We start from the raw sequence: 19,596 nt of genomic DNA, 5'->3' as shown, positions 1-19,596 counted from the left end.
TCATTTTACATTTGAGCTTTTGAACGTTTACCCGGGCCGAACAAAATTCAATATGCCTCCAAGATGATAAATGCCTACTTAGGTTAGTTTGCGTAAATGTTGTCTATATCAATTCGTTTCGAACTCGATGAGATCCTTTTGGTCACTAGAAGTCTCAGCTGATATTGCTCTTAATGTCCTGTTTTGATTAGTGGAAGGGTCTGGTGCGCTATCCATCTCTATCCACGAAGTACTCAAAAGTTCTTCTTGTTCGTTTGGATGTTCTGTGGTGAAATCATCAACATCGTCCATCCTGTCATCCTTGGATGCTGATATGTGGGAAGTTCCACTAGTCGTAGAGCTGCCATTAAGTGTTTGTGAGTTACTCTCAGAGGAGGCAATACTGCCCTTTGTGGCCACCGAGTCTACACGACGACGGACTTCCTCTGCAACCCTTTTACCGTCAGCAATTATACCATCGAACATATTTCTTAGTGCTTTTTCCTTGCCTTCAGAAGGGTCCACCTGCTCATCTACATGGATCGAATTTCTGAAAGTTGATGTGAAAAACAGCTCATAGGTTTCATCCGCCAATATGATCATTCTAAAGGTGGCGAGATCTAAGACTTTTGGATGCGTAGGATCCAAAGCTGCGTTTGCCATCATAGCCTCATAATTCTTTTGCTTTGTGCCACTGTCGGTATCTTCGTCATCTGAAAGATCTATTAAATTGATTTCCTCACTCAACTCTAAAGGCTTTGCGTATTCGAACGATCTTTGCAAGAAGTTGCTGGCAGCTTCCAAATAACGTTCAGTTTGCTCTGACTTGTATTTTTCTTCATCAACCGTAACACCGGATGGGAGACTTATTTGCTCCACGGTTATCGCCGAACCATTCTCTTTGACAATAGATTCAGCAATACCATTTTCTATAGATTTTTTCGTCAGTTCATCAACGTATCTTCCTGTTTTCCAGGGCTCAGTCAAAAACAGCAGACCCTCAGAAATTTGTAAGACTTCTTCTCGAAGTAGTTCGTTATCATCATCCTCATCGTAGAGAGAGAAAAAGAAGTTGATAGATTCCAAAAGATCTTGCGTTATGAGCTTGTCTAGACCAGAGACTACATCATATAGTGTAAGCTCACCAATTCTACTAGAATCCCACTTTTTAAACAGTCTCTTGAGAAAACCTCTTTTCTGTTTTCTGAAAGATGGATCATTATCAGTTTCTGAAGGTTTACTCCAGTCACAAAATTTACTCAAGAATTGAATAAATATTTCAAACTCCATATTAGATGATCCAGTCCCCATGCTGATCTTATGACTTTCAATGCTTTGATAAAAAATGTCATAGATATTAGATAACTGTTCTTGAGAAAGATTGAACGTCTTGGGCATGTGTCTCAATTGAGTACGCTTGACGAATGTTTCAATGTCTTGAAAAATACTTTTTTGGAATCTATTTCTCTCCTGTGCTACAATCGATTCTGTGATAACATTAAACTCTTTAAATGCTGTCACTAAAAGCTCTTGAAATTTTGTTATCTGTCTATATTTAATATCGCTTGAATCTGGATGCGCACTGTCGCTCAAGGTATGGAAGTAATTTTTCAAAATTGCAATGAACATACCGTCATCTTCAACCTCTAAAAGATCATCGCCATTTACCTTTAATATAGCTAAAGAAACTTGAAATAAAGTTTTAGATCCATAAAGGAAAAATATGTCCATAATTCTAAACGCATATTCTAATGGCATGGAGGTGAAAAAGAGCGATAAAAACCATGGAAGAGAAACAACAGACATTTGGATATCATACTTGACAATATGCTCCCACAGAACAGGCATTTTTTCCTTTACGAACGCTTCGAAAACTTTTTGATCTAATAAAGTACCATACATGGTCTTTGAATAATATCCCGGGACGTAAATATCACAGATGTTAGAAAGGCACCAGAAAGCTTGCTCTTCTGTCATGTATATTAATAAACCGGCAACAACTATGTTCATAGCCTGACAATACCCAACATCAGGATTCTTCCAAGAGTACGCTGTTAGGACGTTTCTTAGTCGCTGAATACCTTCCTCCTTTTGATACGCAGAATACTCCGGGAGTGACCTTTTCAAATCCTTTTCAATTTCTTCAACAGCCTGCGAGCTTTTCCCTTCATTATCCTTCAAAATTCGTTCGTATTCACCTCTATGTGCCTGCCTTAAATATATCGATCCACAGCAGAGTTCCCATATTTCGCTCCTTAATCTATTTGGCACTCCTATCCTAATTAGCTTTTGAAATTCATGATTTTTGACAATCCCTATATTTGCTCCGTGTTCTTTAAAATAGTTGAACCAAAGCCGCAATTTAGCCTTTTCCTTGGCAACCGTTGGATTACCGGGATACTTGTATAACTGACCCAAACCCGCAGGAGGAACTGTGATATCTTTTATTCGCAGTAGATTTTTTCTCAATAAGAATTCAGAGTAACATGATGCCAGAAATTCAGGCAGTTCCTTTGCATTAGGAACATTGTCTTTAAGTCTTAGTTTCATTTGAGCACAAAACTGTTCTGATCTATAGCGAAGTCCAATGAATTGGATTACTATCTGACTTCCAGAGTACAACGTTACAAGAAGTGAAAAGGCATAGGCAGTCGATGTTGCCCTTTCCACACGCTTTACAGCCGATAAGTTCACCACCATGATACAGGAAGAATGATCAAAGGAGTCTCGAAATAACAAGTAATGAGGTGTTAAAAACAGCTTACCTGAGTATACATAAGCCATTGCCTGTTCGTTCGTATTCTTGACCTTTTGCAACTCCTTCAACTTGCCAAAAGCACTCACAAACGATAAGTCCGCATTAGTGTCATCCAAAATATTCTCATCAGCAGGTAACTTGTATTCCAGCTTGAACTTTTCATCTCGTGTTATTGCAGGGGTGAAATTCTCAGCTATTCTGTCCAAAAATGGCGCCTTTTGGCGAAGGCTTTCAAAAAAGGACATCAGTCGTTAAATCGAAGGCTCTTGCTTCAAATCCGTTACCAACTAGGCTTTTTCGATATCTACTTTGTAGTATCTTTGCTTCCATGTAAGCCAAAATCGACTCGAGATGTTCAATGTTTCGTATTATCGGACCTATCCCGCTTTGCATGATGGAAAACTAAGAAATCCCTTCAAAATAGATGGAAACACTCATCAGGTGGGCAAATCATGGGGGTCGATAAATCCATTGCATAACTTTGCTCTCTGAATTCTGATATGTGATGATTCTAAGTACGGTACAGATTAAATGTTTAATTACGTAGACTCGTGAATTGAGTACAGGGCGGAATTGTAACAAGATAGCTATTCATTGCAATGTATCCTCAGCGGTAGGGAAAAAAGGCTTAACTTCAGAGTCATCATTTGTTGGAATCGTAGTGTTTTTGGAATTTTTCGATGATGTACCCGAGTGTTTCTTCTTGATTCTGTGAACATGATAATTACTGGAAGCAATTGAGCTGTTCTCTGTGCGAGCTTCCAAGCTCAGGAGCTGTGATATGTCCATTGAAGCTTTCAACTTGTTTTCCTTCTTATGCGGAATGAACTTATTACCGATTATGGTACCTAAATGCTGAACAACAACTTTCGTTATATCCCTTTTGAGTGCCGCAAAAAATTCATCTCTTGACCACACTTTGTTGACATAAGTCAGGTTTGGAACTTTCACAATTAAGTTATTGACATCAGTAAGAACATGATGGGCACCTTTATAACAAACGGACATGGTTGTTTTTTTAATTAAGATTGTTTTAACATTAAAAAACGTTCCTGATCTTTTCACCATCTCATTAATATTTTCATCGGGTTGATTCAAAATAGATGTGGTAATCTTCTTTGGATTTCTCTTGATTATCGAAGCTGCATCTGAAGACGAAAAGACACTAGTTGTATCCGGGGAATCGAAGTCCTTACCTTCGGAGCTTGATCTTCCAGAAGACAAGCTACCTACGGAGGGACTACGACGTATGCCTTGAGAGTTCAACACAGTTGAGATCGAGGTTTGTTTCGGTACTGGCGAAATAATGGCTTGCATCTTTTCCTTAGCCGGAAACATATAATTCATTATTTTTTCCGAGGTGATATGGTCCATCTTGAATAATATTGGCTGTAATGATATGATCATGCTCTCTAGATCGGCTATACCACCAATTGGAGGGCCCTGCTTCCAGGATAATTCGACCATAGGTATTGACTTGTCATAGTGAGGATTATCTTCAAAGGGAGCTAAAAGCTCTAAATAAACAGGTGCTTCTTGCTGGTTAAAGCACTGCAAAGAGGAAATAGCAATCATGTTGCTATTCAATCCATTGGAAATCTGTGATCTTATGTAGTTTGATGGGCCTAAACCTATCGTCATAAATGGTTTAGTTTCATCATCGTACAGTTCCCAAATGAGTTCATCCGTTCCAATATGCCAGTTAAGTTTCTTTTGCGATGATTTACTTCCACTTACAAGACGATCATAGTTCTTCTTTACGGCTGTCATCAAAATAGAGAGCTCCAAAAGGGTAGTCTGTATTTCATAAGTCAACTCTTGTGCTGTTTTGTTATAAAGCCTATGGTCATGCACTTTCAGAAATTCACGTGTGTAATAGAGATCTTTCACTTTTCGCTGGAGGGTTGTAACAACCGATACGTCAAGTTTCTCTAGATTATTTCTAACCTCATCCGCCAAAATAACTTTCGCTAACTTTTCGACTTTTTCATCTAACGTTGATTGGAAAGACAATAAATCTTGAGTTATATTGTAAACTGCACAGTATTGTTGAGACGTCGAAGTGAGAACAAGACCTGGAAAACCGACCCGAAACTTCGCCTCTTTGGACAATCCTGTTGTATCTTCATCAGTGAAAAATAAGGGATTGGGCGACGTATAGGTAAAGAACATTGATCTTCTCCTCAAAAAAACATGCTTTTCGAGTAGTGCGCCGTCATAACACATTTCTAGAGGAATCCACGGAGGCCAAAACTTGGAGTCCTCATGCATGCCATAACCATTTTGATGGAAGCCTTTACCTCCTGTGGAAATGATATCCTGCTTTGAAAGAGTGAATAACTGTATATCCTTGGATACAGCACAGTACCTCGTTTCCACTATGGTATCAATATCCATCGGGATCCTTTGTCCCGATTTGCCTATGATTTGCATTATATCAATAATGCCCATCTCGATATCTCTAGCGGCCAAGATTACTGCGCTGTCAGGTTCAACATCGGACATAAATTGCAATTGTGGTGAGATTAGTCTAAACAAGTAACTATCAACAAAATCGAAGTTATCACTTGGTACTTCACGTATCAACTCTTCAAATCGCTGTACAAACTCTGCATTGGATACACCCTCGTCAGTACCAAAAGAGTCAAAATCACTCGATGATGTTTTCGCATCCACGATCGTGGTGTTTAGCAGCTCCTTCAAAATCATGACTGATTTATATGTGAGAAAAAATTGCATCGATTTTCTTTCGAATGCATTGGATGCATATTCAAAAAGATGCTGTCGAATAATCTTATTTATCTTGAACTGGATGCTATGGACAATGAATCTATTGTCATAAGTGGAATTGACCTGCAAACTTGATGCTTGCCTCATTGACCTGAAAGACTCAATTGTGGTGGACCTAAGTAAAGGAGAATCACTAATATGACTTTCATCACTGTCATCATTTGAGTCAAAGCTGCTGGACACTGAGCTTTCGGAATCTCCAGAAGAGTATATGCTAGGTGCAACTTCAGAAAGTTTTAAATCATCAAGTATTATATGCACAATGTGCAGTCTATGCTTCAATTCATGAAGACTGGCAGTGAGCGCTGCCACCTTTGCCTCAACTTTTTTTATGTTTCCAGGTCCCTCTTGCGATTGCTGAACTGATTCTAAGTGCTTTGCAACCTTTTTTATATCCTTTTCGATTTCTGCAACTCTTTGACGCACCAGATGCTCTTGGGTACGCTCTGGATGATTCTTACCAATCATACAATCATGAGACTCCTCTCTTCCAAAGGGAAATGGGACAACGTAGCCATCATCATTAATTTTTCTGAAATAAGATATGCGAGGAGAATACATTAGAGGAATAGCTTCAAGTTTGAAAAGTATCGATGATTCCAGTGACACTTGATCCAAATCTATGTAGTCCTCGTAATCATACCACTCACTTTCCTTTAGTTCTTTTTCATTCACCACGAACAAAGGTGGTTTGAAGGACTTCTGATCCGTACGAAATCCGAATCGTGAAGCCAAAATCTCATCTCCTTCTGACCTGTCAAAAATTGCAGATAGAATTCTGATATCTGCCTCAGTGCAATCCAATTCTCCTGTGGACATCTTGAATTTCCATACAGGCTTGGATCTTTTCAATTTCTCATTAGTATGCGTCAATTTTACTCTTTTTTGATGAAGGTCAATTCTTAATGCTTGAACCTTTCCTTTTAAGCCAGTAAAAGAAACGTGATTGGTATCATCAAAGTCCGTATAATGACGGTAGACGTGAGTTAGTACCAATGGTTCTAGATGTAATTGGTATTTTAGAGTGAATAGAGATTTTCCAAACTTCATGGGGTTCTGCACCAAATCGGTGAATAGTGGACCTTGCCTTATTGGCCCGGATGTATATGTGTGAAACAAATTCCACCAATTCAAGAAATGATAAACTGAATGAGGTGCGAGATAAAGATTATTTGAAGACCCCTTTGCAGACGAGTAAACACCGATTGACATGTGAATGAAATCACTCCTGAAACCACTGAAAGAGTCATAGCTTTCAAAGTCTGTGACATGGCTTGGATGAACAAGTTCAACTTCATAATGAGGCTTGCAGGGGGGCAACCTGGCCTCCTCACCAGCTTTGTGAATATCACCTTGTTCAAATAAAAGCCCCAATTTCCATATTACATGTCCTGCCAGCTTCATAAGAACTTTATCAAACTTGTTTGTAGCAGTGAAATCTCTAACCGCCAGCTGAAATTGTTTCGATTCGATATTAAGAAGCTCTTTAGGATCTTCCGACTTATGAATGTGAATCGTTGTCCCACCTGACCAACAAAAAGAGAGCCCTGCTCCGTCATCGGCAATCTTATATGGATGTTGAGAGCCTTTGATGTTCAGATGAAATTTGCTGACCTCTGAAAAATCGTATGTCCATTTTCCATGTACGAGAAATCTAAACTTATCCCAAAAGCCCATTTTTGGCGAGGGGTCTTCCTGTGGCCTAGTTAAATAATCGAACCATAACATCAAGGAGGTATATCCCGGTTGGAGCGATTTTCCCCACGTAATCGAGGCCGGTAAAGGCGACTGCACTTTCGATTTGATGTTGAAAAATATCTTAATAGAGTTCATTGTACGAATTATATGCGATCCGTAGATGGAATTGCTTTTGGAATATTCAGCTCTTGAAGCAGCAGGAATGAAGGGGATATATACAGTTCTCAGAGATTTCTCTTCGGGCATTCTCTCTCCAAACACCATATCTCCTGTGGTATGGGAATCCGGAAATGAGACAATGGGCAATGGGTAATCTCTTAGTCTAAGTTCCCATAACCCTGTACGAATATCTACTCCCATAATTAGTAAAAGAGTGTATAGTCGATCTTTAGGAACACCTTTCCCGTACTTGTGAACAAAATCTGCAAAGTTTGCAATCGGAAAACTTGGTGCTCCCAGATTTAAATGCAATTTTTCAATAAGAAGATTTCCCACCGTATTAGAATCCAAGGGAGAGTAAAAGTACCTCTCAGCCCCCATTTCTGCTCGCTTTACTATGCGCGATGTTCTTCCATGAAACTTAAGTTTTGCCATTCTATATCTTGCGATCCACGAAGTCGAAAAGTTTTCTAGAATTGCCTGAAAGGCCTCTTTCTCTGAGATATCATCCGATAGATCGATGTCAGAGGACATTGAACTTTCTATCGTAGGAAATAAGCTCCCACTTTCAGCTCTCTCATTGTGAGTTCGAGTTCGTTTTCTCTGCTCATTGAATTCCTGCAGCTTTTCCAATCTATCTCGTTGTTCAAGAACACCTATTTTTAAAATTAGTCCCAACTCCTGTTCGAAAGGATCTTCTTCAACACTAACAACAAATCGCTCTGTAAAAATATCAATAGACGTCAACTCAACTGGATGCTGTTGAGATGGACGCAACCTATGAAATTTATGCAGATCAGAAAAAGCGAGCTCAATTTGCTTGACCGATTTGAACATATTGATCATGTTGTCGACAACCATATAGAACCTGAAATGATATTCTGTGTGAAAGCGAATGGAAGATGTAGAGACTTTTACTGAATGGCCTTCCCCAATGTCTCCAAGGATTACTTCAAAATCATTTATATTAAGTAAAGAAACTTGAACCGGTATCTCTTTCACATATACTGATTTGACAAATATCGATATATTTGATATATGCAGAACGCTAGTGACAGGGGAATAATGAATGTCCTCCAATGAAAGTAGCAAAGGCGTGTTCTGAGGCAACATTACTTCTATTATTGTCTTCTCAATATCCAGAGCGACTGAATAACTGGATTCATTAGACATTTCCTTTCCTGGATATTTATGACGAGGCTTTCCTGGGAAGGAGCTGTATTCTACAATCGCTGTTTTAATGAAAAATATCAACCATATTGTGCTCACATCAACATTGAATTGCACGCTAGGCAACGTTACTTGCACTGTCTTGCTCGGTCTAACGACAACCGATAATTCCTTCAAATCGACAACAACATCAGAAACCTGCTTCAAGGACTGGTCTTCCATCACACGAATTAACGAAGCTGTTACCGCTCTGAAGGTCTTCTCTTCTGGACTTGCAGTAGCAAATGACTCTCTCATGACAAAAATCATACCCCTTGAAATATCAGACATATTGAAGTTTTTTGTTGCTAAAGGATCCAAGAACACCGGCAGATATTTTGCCAACAATAGTGAGCAAGAAAAGTCTTTTAGCCTCAATTGTAAGAACCAATGAGTACTATGGTTATCAGAGCGTTTCTTGGTATGTATGCAACTCTCCTCGTCAGCTAGATCGGACATCCTTCCCATATTATATGTTTGCAAAATCCTGAAAAGGACGGCATGCATTTTTCCGAGCACATCCAGATCATCTAAACTCAAAGTCAAGTGTCTGAGGGTACTCTCAATGTTAATTTTCTCGTCAAACTTTTCATCCAAGAAAGTATCACTTCTTTCAAATCCACAAATTGGTACAGTTGTTATAGCTTCTGTGTTTGATGTTGGCAATTTCATGAATAGCAAACTAACATTGCTTATTTTCAAATAGTTCGTGATCTGTTTACTGAACGGATCTCTTTCTATAAACGCCAATTCTGGGCGCGATCGAGCACGATCAAAACCAGAGCTATTCAATAAAATATTTTTGCGATGCAGAAGAGCTTGGATACTGTAAAATTTGAACACCATATGTTCATCAGTTGAAAATTGCAGAGTGGAACTGAAATTCCAGATTGCTGGTTTAAGAATGAAGCTGGGCAAGCTTTGAACATTTTTTTTCAGAATTGCCAATGCTACATTTTTGGTTTGTGGATCTCTGGATAATCTATCAGATCTTAGATGAATCATTTGTTTGTATTTATTGAAATATGTTAGCGCATCTAAAACTTGCTTGATTGTTACGACAATGGATGGATTTATTATATTCATATTGTGAGAGATTTTTGCCTTCGTAATAGGATTGCCGTGAGCCAAAAAAGACAGTATATCTGTGGTTATGACATTATTGATAAATGGAATTCTTATCACTGACGTTTCTTTCACATCCATTGTGAAAGTACTCACTGACATTGATATCTCGTGGTTATTTGCTTTATGAACAGTCGAGGGCAAAAACTCTAAATTGAAACCATAGCTATAGATGTCTACTGTTTCCATATAGAATTGTATGCTCGAAACTTTCACATGCATATAATGTTTATAAGAAATGATGAGATCTTCCACTTTTATGTCGACAACTCTTAGGATCTCTATGGGCCCTCTATACTTTCTCAATATATTCTGGAGTTTTGCCTCATAGAAATTCACCACGTTTTCATCCAGCTCTATATTGCCTTTCTCTGTCTCGTCATTATTAGAATTTTTAGTTGGATCACTGTTATTAGTATTGTCATTAGTATTATCATTATTACAATTATTATCATCATTAATGGTTGCATGTTTGTCATGGTCGGCGTTCCAGTTCATTAGATCATTCACGTGAAAATGCAGACCATTCAATCTCAAATAGGAAGACCAATTTTTCATCGTAACTCTGCACCTCTTTGTACCTCTCTCCTCTTTTCGCAGCATGTCACATTTCAGTTGATAACTGATATTATGAATGGTATCACCTTTCTTTGTATTGCATATTGAATGCAAGAACATTTCTGCCCTAAGTTTATCCTCCGATATACCGTCGACAGCCACCGAACTCAGGTCTACCTTGATGACAGTACCGTCCAGCAGCCGGAGAGACATCACCTGGAAGTAGCAGCACAAAGGGAAGATCTTGTTGAGAATCCACAGAACCTTGCCACTTAGCAATAATTCCACGGAATCCAAGGGCTCTGAGCCGACCTGATCAGAGTTTTTGCGGATTTCCTCGCGTGTTTTCTGTATATCCTTTAGGACCACGATATCGATATCACTAAACGTTACCGCAATTTTCTTGCCAAAAGTCAAACCTATCTTGCCGACTCTCAACTTGCACGAGGGGGTCCTTACTCGCAAACCTCGAATGGTTCTTCCCCATATGCGAAATGAAATCGAGTTTGTGGAACCACTGAATCGTCGCACAATGAACAGCAAACCGGCATTGACAATTGACTGAAATATAAACAGAATCATTAGTATCAGTACAACGTTTTCAGCCAGTTCTTTCACCTTAGCTGTCACCATATTGCACATAACCAATTACCAACAAAGCACTATAAGGTTAACCACAAATTGCACTGACTATCAGCTTGAAAACTTCTATGATGTTGTAGGTAGAAATATCGAAGTTCAAAATTGATCTTTGTAAACAAGTCATCCTATAACCCCCACAAATCTCATTTTCAATTAACACACTTGTGGAAACTCGATGATTAAAGGATCTTCTTTTCCACATAAGCCGCGGATCTACCGCATTTCAAAGTTGACTTTTCTCATATTTTTCACTTTCCGCTTTGGAAAACAAACCAGTACGTTACTTGGCGAAAAAAAAAGCATGAAAAATGTGAGGACTAAAGAAATTACCGCATCAACGAATTATTTCTTTAGTTCCTGGTGGAAGTTGCACGCCCTGCTGTGATGCATCAAGTAAGATTTGTTTCATAAGCTGTGTCATGGAGACATAATCGTGAGCAGGGAATGCGCAATGGTATATAATAGTGAGCGTGGCAAGATAGTGTGTCTTGAACAGCTGATCGTAAGAACCTAGATCGATGCCGTTAAGCCATGCATGCGCCAGTGGATAAAAGAATTTGGCGGCGTACGGTTTGAACAAGTCTTTTTTAAGGGTTCTTGTTCTCAAATTAGGTTCAAGTTTTTTCGATTTCCACACAGTCGTGCTGGGGCCTATTAAGCAGCTGTCGTTGATGAATGGAGACAGGTCTTGAATGCTTGGTTTGCCTGTGTCCCAGGGCAACCGCTTCGTGGGGAAATCGTACTGCGGTTTTGCAATGGCTTTATCGTCATATCCTTTCAGCTCTCTCGCCGAGAAGCCCAGGGTGGTCAAGATCGACATTCTTTGTTGCAATGATAATTCGCGATTGAACAGAATGCCGAGAAGGTCCACGACCTTGTTGGGAAGTGTAGATATTACGCTTACAAGGGCGTTAATTCTTGACTCTTCAAATTTAGACTCTTCGTAATTATTGTTGGAAGTTGCAATAGCAGATATTAGGCTTGTGCCGTAGAAGTCAACCTCAGCGGGCAGATCTTTCTTTTGTCTGACCAGTTTGGTGGTTAGTTTGAATAGGGGGACAATATCGATTTTGGTGTTTTTGTCTGCGGTCTCATATGTCTTGACAAGGTCCTTCAAAAACAGTATTTCTCTGTCGGTGCCATCGCCAGGTGCATCATCCTCATCATCACTGTCCTCTCTCAACTTCAAGTTTTGCACAATCGAGGGTAGTGTGGCGACCGGCTCTGTTAAATGGTCCTTCTTAATGCTGTCCAACACTGCATCGTTCACAAGCTCATTTTCAGTGACGAAATCTAAGTGAGGCACATCAAGGGTGAAGTCACTCTCGTATTCCAGCTCCCCGTTTGTGACCGTCTTAGCAACAAACATCGTACGCTCCCTGACCATATTGTCCTGATGCTTCAATCTTTCAGTAATCGCATCAAGAAATTGTGGGTCATGAGATAATGCGTCCCTTTCATTCTTGCTCATCTTTAATTGAAGCAAAAGAACTAGGATTTGACAGACATTCTCGTCCACCATTTCATCTAGGTGGTGGAACTTATTCATCAGCTCTGCCACCAATTTTTCAACAGAGTTCTTGTCCTGTAACTGAATTAAAACTTGCTGCAGCGTCAGAGATTTCACTTTCAAAATAGTTTGAGCGCCCATGACATTTATTTGAGGCAATGACTTCAGCAACACATAAACACTCCTGTAATTGGAGCTATTTGTATTCATGGCCAGATACGGAAGAAGATAATTCTTGATGATCATGAGTTGATCCAGCTGGCTAGACCTGTTCAAAATGACTCGGAACACTTTAAAGGAATGCTCATTCAATAAAAATAATTCGGGAAACAGAACGGTTATTGTAATAACAGGATGCAGGTTGAGCATCGCAACTAAATATTGGCCACAATTGTGTGTGCTGAAAAAATCCAATGGCATATCAAAGACACAAATCCACTGGTCTATAAGTCTTTCCAAATACCACACGATATCAATATCCGGGGCCAGGGCGTTGAATAGTTTACTGCCAAAAAAGACAGCTTTTATGTTTTGAATTTCCACTCTATTCCTAGTGAATGCCCCCAAATAGTCTCTCAAACAATCAGTGCGACGCAGCAGCAGATCTTTAAGCACTCTTTCATAGATTCTCCGATGTGACTGCTTTTTGGGAATACAGGACGTGAAAGAAATCAGCTGAGCGATGAAATCCAATGATTTTACGACAAGTGACAGAATCACTTTGCGAGTCTCACTGGGTAACGAGGGGTAGATAGGTACGACGTTTTTTATTATAATCATAATATCTATCAACTGAATTTTGTCACTCTGCGACAACTCTTGCAGAACCGTTAAAACGGTCTTACCATCGACAGAATTTTCCAGCACAGTAACATCCACCATTTCTTAACAACACTATCGAAAGAAATACAATTGGCCATATGTAAAGCACCATTGATCTCAGCTTTTGTCCTCTAACGCCTATAGTGAATAGTTTTGAATCATTGTTAGGTGATGTCCGGCAATGGTGGGCGGGAACAGAATCGGACAACCTATAAGCTGCTACAAAAAACGTAAACATACAAAACAATAGAATTAAAGCATTTAAGCAATCGTTTTCAAGAGATATAACTGTCTGGAATAGCATATATTGGCCATTCGCTTCTGTTATAGTCTCTTATAGGTTTAGTTTCTCCTAAAACCGAAAGGTGTGTAGTGTAGGCCATTTTTAAGGTGACATAACACATAGCATGCCTAAACCTGAGGAGCCGCTTAATGAAATAAGTTTGAATACGCCTGCAGGTAAACACTATGGGTTGACAATGGCTCTAGATAAATTGAGTGAAATTAAGTCCAGCAAAGAGGATAACAGCTCGAAAGAACAGAATACAGCGGGATATGTAGCTGTTCGTTTGAGCAAGATTTCGATATTATTAAGGCAAAAAGGCGCCAATAAGCTCGGTGCCAGAGAGTGTTTCACTGAACTTTACCGTGTATTCACCGAGGGACACAGCACAAGCTTTATCAAGCCTCTGGTGAAGCAGCATCTCACATTAATTGTGAACTTGTTGAATGAGAATCAGCCCTTGGAAGCGTCGAGAGAGATTCTCCATCTTTATAATGAAACCAATATGGATAGAAGTGAGACTCTGCATGATATACTTTTGAATGATTACACTGCCTGTAATGCATACTACTTATCTACTCTAAAAGTGCTTGTCATGCAAGTGTTACTGAAAACAAAAACATCGGACGATTATCAACATACTCTGATCCTACTCTTCTCAATGGATAGACGGTATCTGCTTAAGGATCCCAAATTGAAGATACATAGTGTGGTAAAGCTTTTGTTAAACTTTTTCACTCAGTTGCCCGAAATAAAGCTTCTTTTGGGTGTTAAATTTTTACAATATATTCATCAGTTCAATCTGCCGTTCGATACCTACGTCAGAAACATGGGCGAGGAGTCCTTCAAACAACAATTAAGACTCTACATTCCAATCTCTAGTGAAGTTTGTCAGCTTCATTTGAAGTCATTTTACGCTTCATATCTTGGGACCCTTAGTGCGGATGAAACATCTCCAGCAAGTGAAATTTTGGAGCTCTACTCAACGACACCAACAAGTGGTACTAGTATACAGTCCCTTCTAGCTTTAGATCCATCGAGCTTGGGCACTAGCATATGCCACTATAGTACAAATGTTCCTATCGACTTGGCACGCCAATGTTTACATGACACAAGAATGTCTAAATGTGATGCTTTACAGCGGCTTAAAGTACTTTGGAATTGTATAAGATTCAATGGGCAGACCAACGATAAGTCAAAGGTGCGGCTGCTGGATGGTACCTTATTGTTTCTGAATTCAAGTTTACATGACCTTCGGAAAGCAACGGCTGATCTCTTTGACCTTTTAATTATTCTAATCGAGTGCTGTTTTGATATATCAGAACATAAAAGGTTAGGCAATGTTACAAATATTTTGTTTAATGGATATGTGGTGCTCAGGGAGTATAAATTTATTGAAATGGCAGCTAGTGTTGAAAGTCGAATATTTCTCATGGACAATGAGCGAAATGAAAAGAGCATACGAAAGATAGCTGAAAAGTTCGAAAAATACATCTCAAATACTCCTGACCTAAGAAAAAAACTAGAGATTTTTTCGAAAATTTTCAACTTCCACTTCCTGCAATACGACGAATCTCTCCCCGGTCTACAAAATAGCTGCCATTATATCTATCTTAAATGCTATCGAAAATTGAAATTGAAATCATTTGTTAACTTTACGTGTTGTTCAGAGGTCATGCTCGCACTCTTTTACGCACGCTGCCCGCTTACGGCTACAAGTGACGTTAAAATGTGGTCTCCCATGGCAAAGATGCTTTATTTCTGTATCTCAGGAATGTTCTATTTAGGAAGCATCAACATAAACCCGCCAGCAGACAAATATCATATGCTATACAAATACGAAGTCTTGATAAAGACCTGCTATTGTTTCAACCTTGAAATGAGTAAGCATTCCAACTCAAATTTATCAACCATAACTAGAAGCTACATTGAAAAATGGATCCATAAATGCTCTCCAATAAAGGAAAAAATATCCTATTTTGAAACTGATTTTGTGAGGATGCTACTTCAATATTTAGAGTTCAATCATTTCGATAAATTACTCATCGAATTAATTGCTGCTCTCAAAGTGAAAGTATTATATTTTTCGCCGCTGATCACTGAAATTGGTAGTTATGAAATAAATGCATACACTTCCTTACAATTGTCAGAAAGAATAGCCTCAATGAAAAATGATCCGATACTCCATTTAGAACTTACAACGATAAGTCTGGAAACCCTAATACATCATGTCGGAACTCGAATTGGCTTATTTTCTTGGGAAAACGACTCCGATAGTTTTGAGAAGATGTTTACGGCAACTCTACCGAAAGTGAGAGGGGAAATTTTTGATATCGACAACAAGCAACAAGTTCCAGTCTCCACCTATGTCAAAATTTTATTACTTAATGTGAAAATATTAATCACAGCATCAAAATTTCACATGAAAAGGAACGATATGGTGGCGGCAGTAACTGAATCCAAGAAAGCCTTGAAGTTGTCTATCTCCTTACTCAAAAAGATAGACAAAATTTCACAGGGATCAAGATTGAAACTAATTCAGTGCTTAGCGCAATCCTTTATGCATTTGATTAAGCTTTATATTCATGTGGGTATCTCGCGTGACTGTGAATTTTACATCAAGGAACTCTCTAGAGTAATCTGTGAACTGGGGGAACCATCGGTAGTTTTTCATTGCCTGACTTTCTTGTACAAATATTACGACATGACAGGACAAGAAAATCTAAAGTTAGCTGCTCTAAAAAAAAGTAACAAAACTTTTGATTTTATTGATGGGCATTCGAATATTTTAGCACTGACCACTTTCTTTTTCATAAACAAGGAGCCAAATAAAATTTTTGAATCATTGAAGTTGTTTTTTGGCAACACAATTGAGGAAACATTCTTTCCCTACTATTGGCGGCTCAAATTGGGGCAAGACATTGAAGACCAAAAATGTCCTGACTGCTTTAAAGAAATCAATACTATCAATAAAATCAATAATCAATATCGCAAAATCTTGAAAAGCATGGAAAAAGATCCTTTTTTCAAAAATGTTTTTGAGTCGCTGTTAGCAATACCATCTTGCCAACTGCCTGGTTCTGTTGCAGTGCCTGACTTGTCCGGAAATCCTGAATATGCCACACCATGCAAGAATCAGACTAATAACATTATATCTCCAACTTCGAGATCATCGAATATGACCCCACGAGGAAAAAATTTGAAACAGAAGTTCGATAGAACGGCAGCTGTGAGTAATTTAGTGAGATTGAAAAAGGCCATTGAGAGCGTCAAAATTGGATTTTTGAAAAATGAGGATTTAACAAGAGTATCATCTCTGTACTCATTAACACTCTCGTTATTATCCAATATTGGAACTTTCATACTATCAAAAAATGATCTACTAGAACAATTTGCTCTTTCAGAGCTTCCGAAAAGTCTGCCAATGTATTACGATAAGAAATTGAACGTTATCTCGAACGATATCTATGATGAATTTACCTTATTGCCTTTGAATGAGTATTCAGACCCCGTTTCTACCGAAAAACAAAAATTGATTAGAGCTCAAAAAGCTATTGCCAGTAATGAGACTCCATTCAATATCATATCTTTGGATATTTGTCCTGTGACGGAAAATTTGCTACTCTCAAGGACTGATTCGATAACAAATAAAAAAATTCATGTAAGAATACCTTTGGATAGGGTATATACTAGAGATTTGGACTCTATGAACCTGACATTTTCAGCAGCGAAAGATGAGTTGTCAAACATTATAGAAGAAAGTAATAAAACTACCTCTTTGGAAGTGACCAGCTCCATCAACAGCAAAGAGGAGAGAAAAAGATGGTGGCAAATGCGCCATAATTTGGATATCAGACTAGAGGAGCTACTATCGAAAATACAAACTTTTTGGTTCAGTAGTTTCAAAGCCTTTTTTAGTCCGGAAGTAATTGATCAATCGGCTATAGAAGCATTCAAACTAAATTTCAACCATATATTACATCAGAACTTACCAAGTAGAAAGCAGCAAGGGAACTCGGAATCGTTTTTACAAATAGACGACTGGATTATTGAGTGGATCATGAAATTAGATCCTCAGGATGTAAATTTCGTTTCTATGGTTGAGGATTTAATGTATTTTATTCTTGATATCCTATTATTTCATGGAGAAGAAAATGCTTACGACGAAATTGATTTTAGCGTTATTCACATTAAAATCGAAGAGCAAATAAGAAAATTTCAGTCGCATGTGGCCAATTCAACTAGATTCCAGCACACTTTTCTTATTGTTAGTGGATCGTTACACATGTTTCCATGGGAGTGCTTACCATTCTTCAAATATCTCTCGATCACTAGAATTCCTTCGTACGGTTGTCTGGATGATCTACTAAGGGAAAGTGACCATAGAGTTTTTTTACCGATTTCATTACAAAGCAGGATTTCAATGATACTCAATCCCCATGGGGATTTAAGTAAAACTGAATCAAGGTTTGCAGGCAAGTTTAGACAAATTGCCACGTCTATTCCTAATTCAAAAGTAATAATTAATGAAAAACCGACGGAGGAACTATTCCTTCAAAGTTTGGAAGACTCTAATCTGTTCATTTATTTGGGACATGGTGGTGGAGAACAATATGCTCGCCTTAAAGAAATAAAGCGACTCGATTCAATCGCACCTAGTTTTCTTTTAGGGTGTTCTTCGGCTTTTATGAGTAGTTATGGTAAACTTGAGCCAACAGGGACAATATACGCATATTTGCTGGCTGGATGCCCTCTGGTCTTGGGAAATCTTTGGGATGTAACTGATAAAGACATAGATAAATTCAGCGAAAGCGTATTCGAGAAAATAGGTCTTATGGAGAAAGATCTTGAGAGCGCTGAGACCCTTGAACAAGGCTATACGATTTCAAGCGCAATTGCACAATCAAGAGAGGTTTGCTTTTTGAAATATCTGAACGGAGCTGCACCTGTAGCTTATGGGCTACCAATAAAATTTGCATAAACAAGCATAGCACATCATCTATATTATATAAGTGAAATGCATATCTAAATCAATGTACAATCAAGTTGAATGGAAGCATATTAGACTTCGCAAGGCGTAAATTGTTTCTTTATCTCGTGGAAACCTTAGAACGATACCGAGTGAGTGGTTTTGATTTTTTTTGAGGTAGTTCGTAGTCCAAGATTTATCAGTTACACTGCTCAAATTGAACTTGACTATTGATAGAGGGGAATCGTTACAGGTTTCGAGTTTCGCTTGACTGAGTTCAAAATTCAAAGAAGAGTTCGAACAGGATACTAAAATGTCCCAGTTCTGTAGCTTTGGCGTGTTGCCATGCAATCGAGGCATTTTAGAGTCCAAAATCTTTCGCAGCTCCTGTTCATAGTTACTCAAAAAGTTCACCCTATCTATTTTTACATCCGCTACAGAGAAATGTCTCATATCAGAAAGTAATGCTGGAAGCGGAATCCACTTCATAGCCGCCTCCATGTTTTTTTGTAGAAAAGCTTTCTTATTAGGAACGTACGAGCTCCTGTTAGACTTTAAGTGTGAGCCTTGAGGGACGAGTTCAATTGAGTACTTTGTTGTATTTGAGGATGGTTCTAATTTTATCAATTTCAGTTGCATCATCATGTCTTTCGGGAGCTTGAGTCGTGTGATTCTGTCGCATCTCATGGGTGAGGCTAAGAGTTGGGCAAATACATTCCTGTCCAAGTGATAATTCTGAATACCACTCGAAAGCAATGCTTCTTCATTTTCGAAGTAAAGCTTCCTCTTTTTGCCCGCCCATTTCTCAAAGTTCGATAATAAAGGCGATACTGGGACCTGCAAAATAGGTACTTGTCGAAGCTTAGTTCGCGGCACACGACGTCCTTTTCCAGCGACCAACAAATTTTTCCCACCCTCGGTAATGGACAACTTCATTGCCATATCATAATCATCCAAAGCACTCTATAGGCCTTGCTTTATGTATTAGGTAAGGCTTCTTCTTTTCCGATTTACATGAAACTCCTTTTCAAGTGAAATTTGAAATGTCACAAGAACCCCCACATAAATGCAGACAAAAATAAGGAGAACTGCTC

General features: G+C 38.7%; 5 protein-coding genes across 5 annotated transcripts; 1 reads left to right on the top strand and 4 right to left on the bottom strand.

The window, feature by feature from the left end:
• Window positions 1–108: 108 nt before the first annotated feature.
• Window positions 109–2,982, bottom strand: MDR1 (GTPase-activating protein MDR1; the record flags this gene model as incomplete). The annotated part of the gene is made up of 1 exon (XM_037287400.1): window positions 109–2,982. One exon carries the CDS (start codon window positions 2,980–2,982, stop codon window positions 109–111), a length of 2,874 nt encoding a protein of 957 aa, XP_037143295.1.
• A 346-nt stretch (window positions 2,983–3,328) lies between these two features.
• Window positions 3,329–10,918, bottom strand: HOB2 (Hob2p; the record flags this gene model as incomplete). Its single annotated transcript, XM_037287399.1, has 1 exon — window positions 3,329–10,918. One exon carries the CDS (start codon window positions 10,916–10,918, stop codon window positions 3,329–3,331), a length of 7,590 nt encoding a protein of 2,529 aa, XP_037143294.1.
• Window positions 10,919–11,252: 334 nt separating this feature from the next.
• On the bottom strand, window positions 11,253–13,310 carry TEL2 (Tel2p; the record flags this gene model as incomplete). Its single annotated transcript, XM_037287398.1, has 1 exon — window positions 11,253–13,310. One exon carries the CDS (start codon window positions 13,308–13,310, stop codon window positions 11,253–11,255), a length of 2,058 nt encoding a protein of 685 aa, XP_037143293.1.
• Window positions 13,311–13,657: 347 nt separating this feature from the next.
• On the top strand, window positions 13,658–18,514 carry ESP1 (separase; the record flags this gene model as incomplete). The annotated part of the gene is made up of 1 exon (XM_037287397.1): window positions 13,658–18,514. One exon carries the CDS (start codon window positions 13,658–13,660, stop codon window positions 18,512–18,514), a length of 4,857 nt encoding a protein of 1,618 aa, XP_037143292.1.
• Window positions 18,515–18,574: 60 nt separating this feature from the next.
• RRG8 (Rrg8p) lies at window positions 18,575–19,444 on the bottom strand (the record flags this gene model as incomplete). The annotated part of the gene is made up of 1 exon (XM_037287396.1): window positions 18,575–19,444. One exon carries the CDS (start codon window positions 19,442–19,444, stop codon window positions 18,575–18,577), a length of 870 nt encoding a protein of 289 aa, XP_037143291.1.
• Window positions 19,445–19,596: the final 152 nt, after the last annotated feature.

This window comes from Zygotorulaspora mrakii, chromosome 2 (genome assembly GCF_013402915.1).
Source record: "Zygotorulaspora mrakii chromosome 2, complete sequence".
Classification (NCBI taxonomy): Eukaryota; Fungi; Ascomycota; class Saccharomycetes; order Saccharomycetales; family Saccharomycetaceae; genus Zygotorulaspora; species Zygotorulaspora mrakii.
This window is presented reverse-complemented; position numbering and strand designations above follow the sequence as displayed.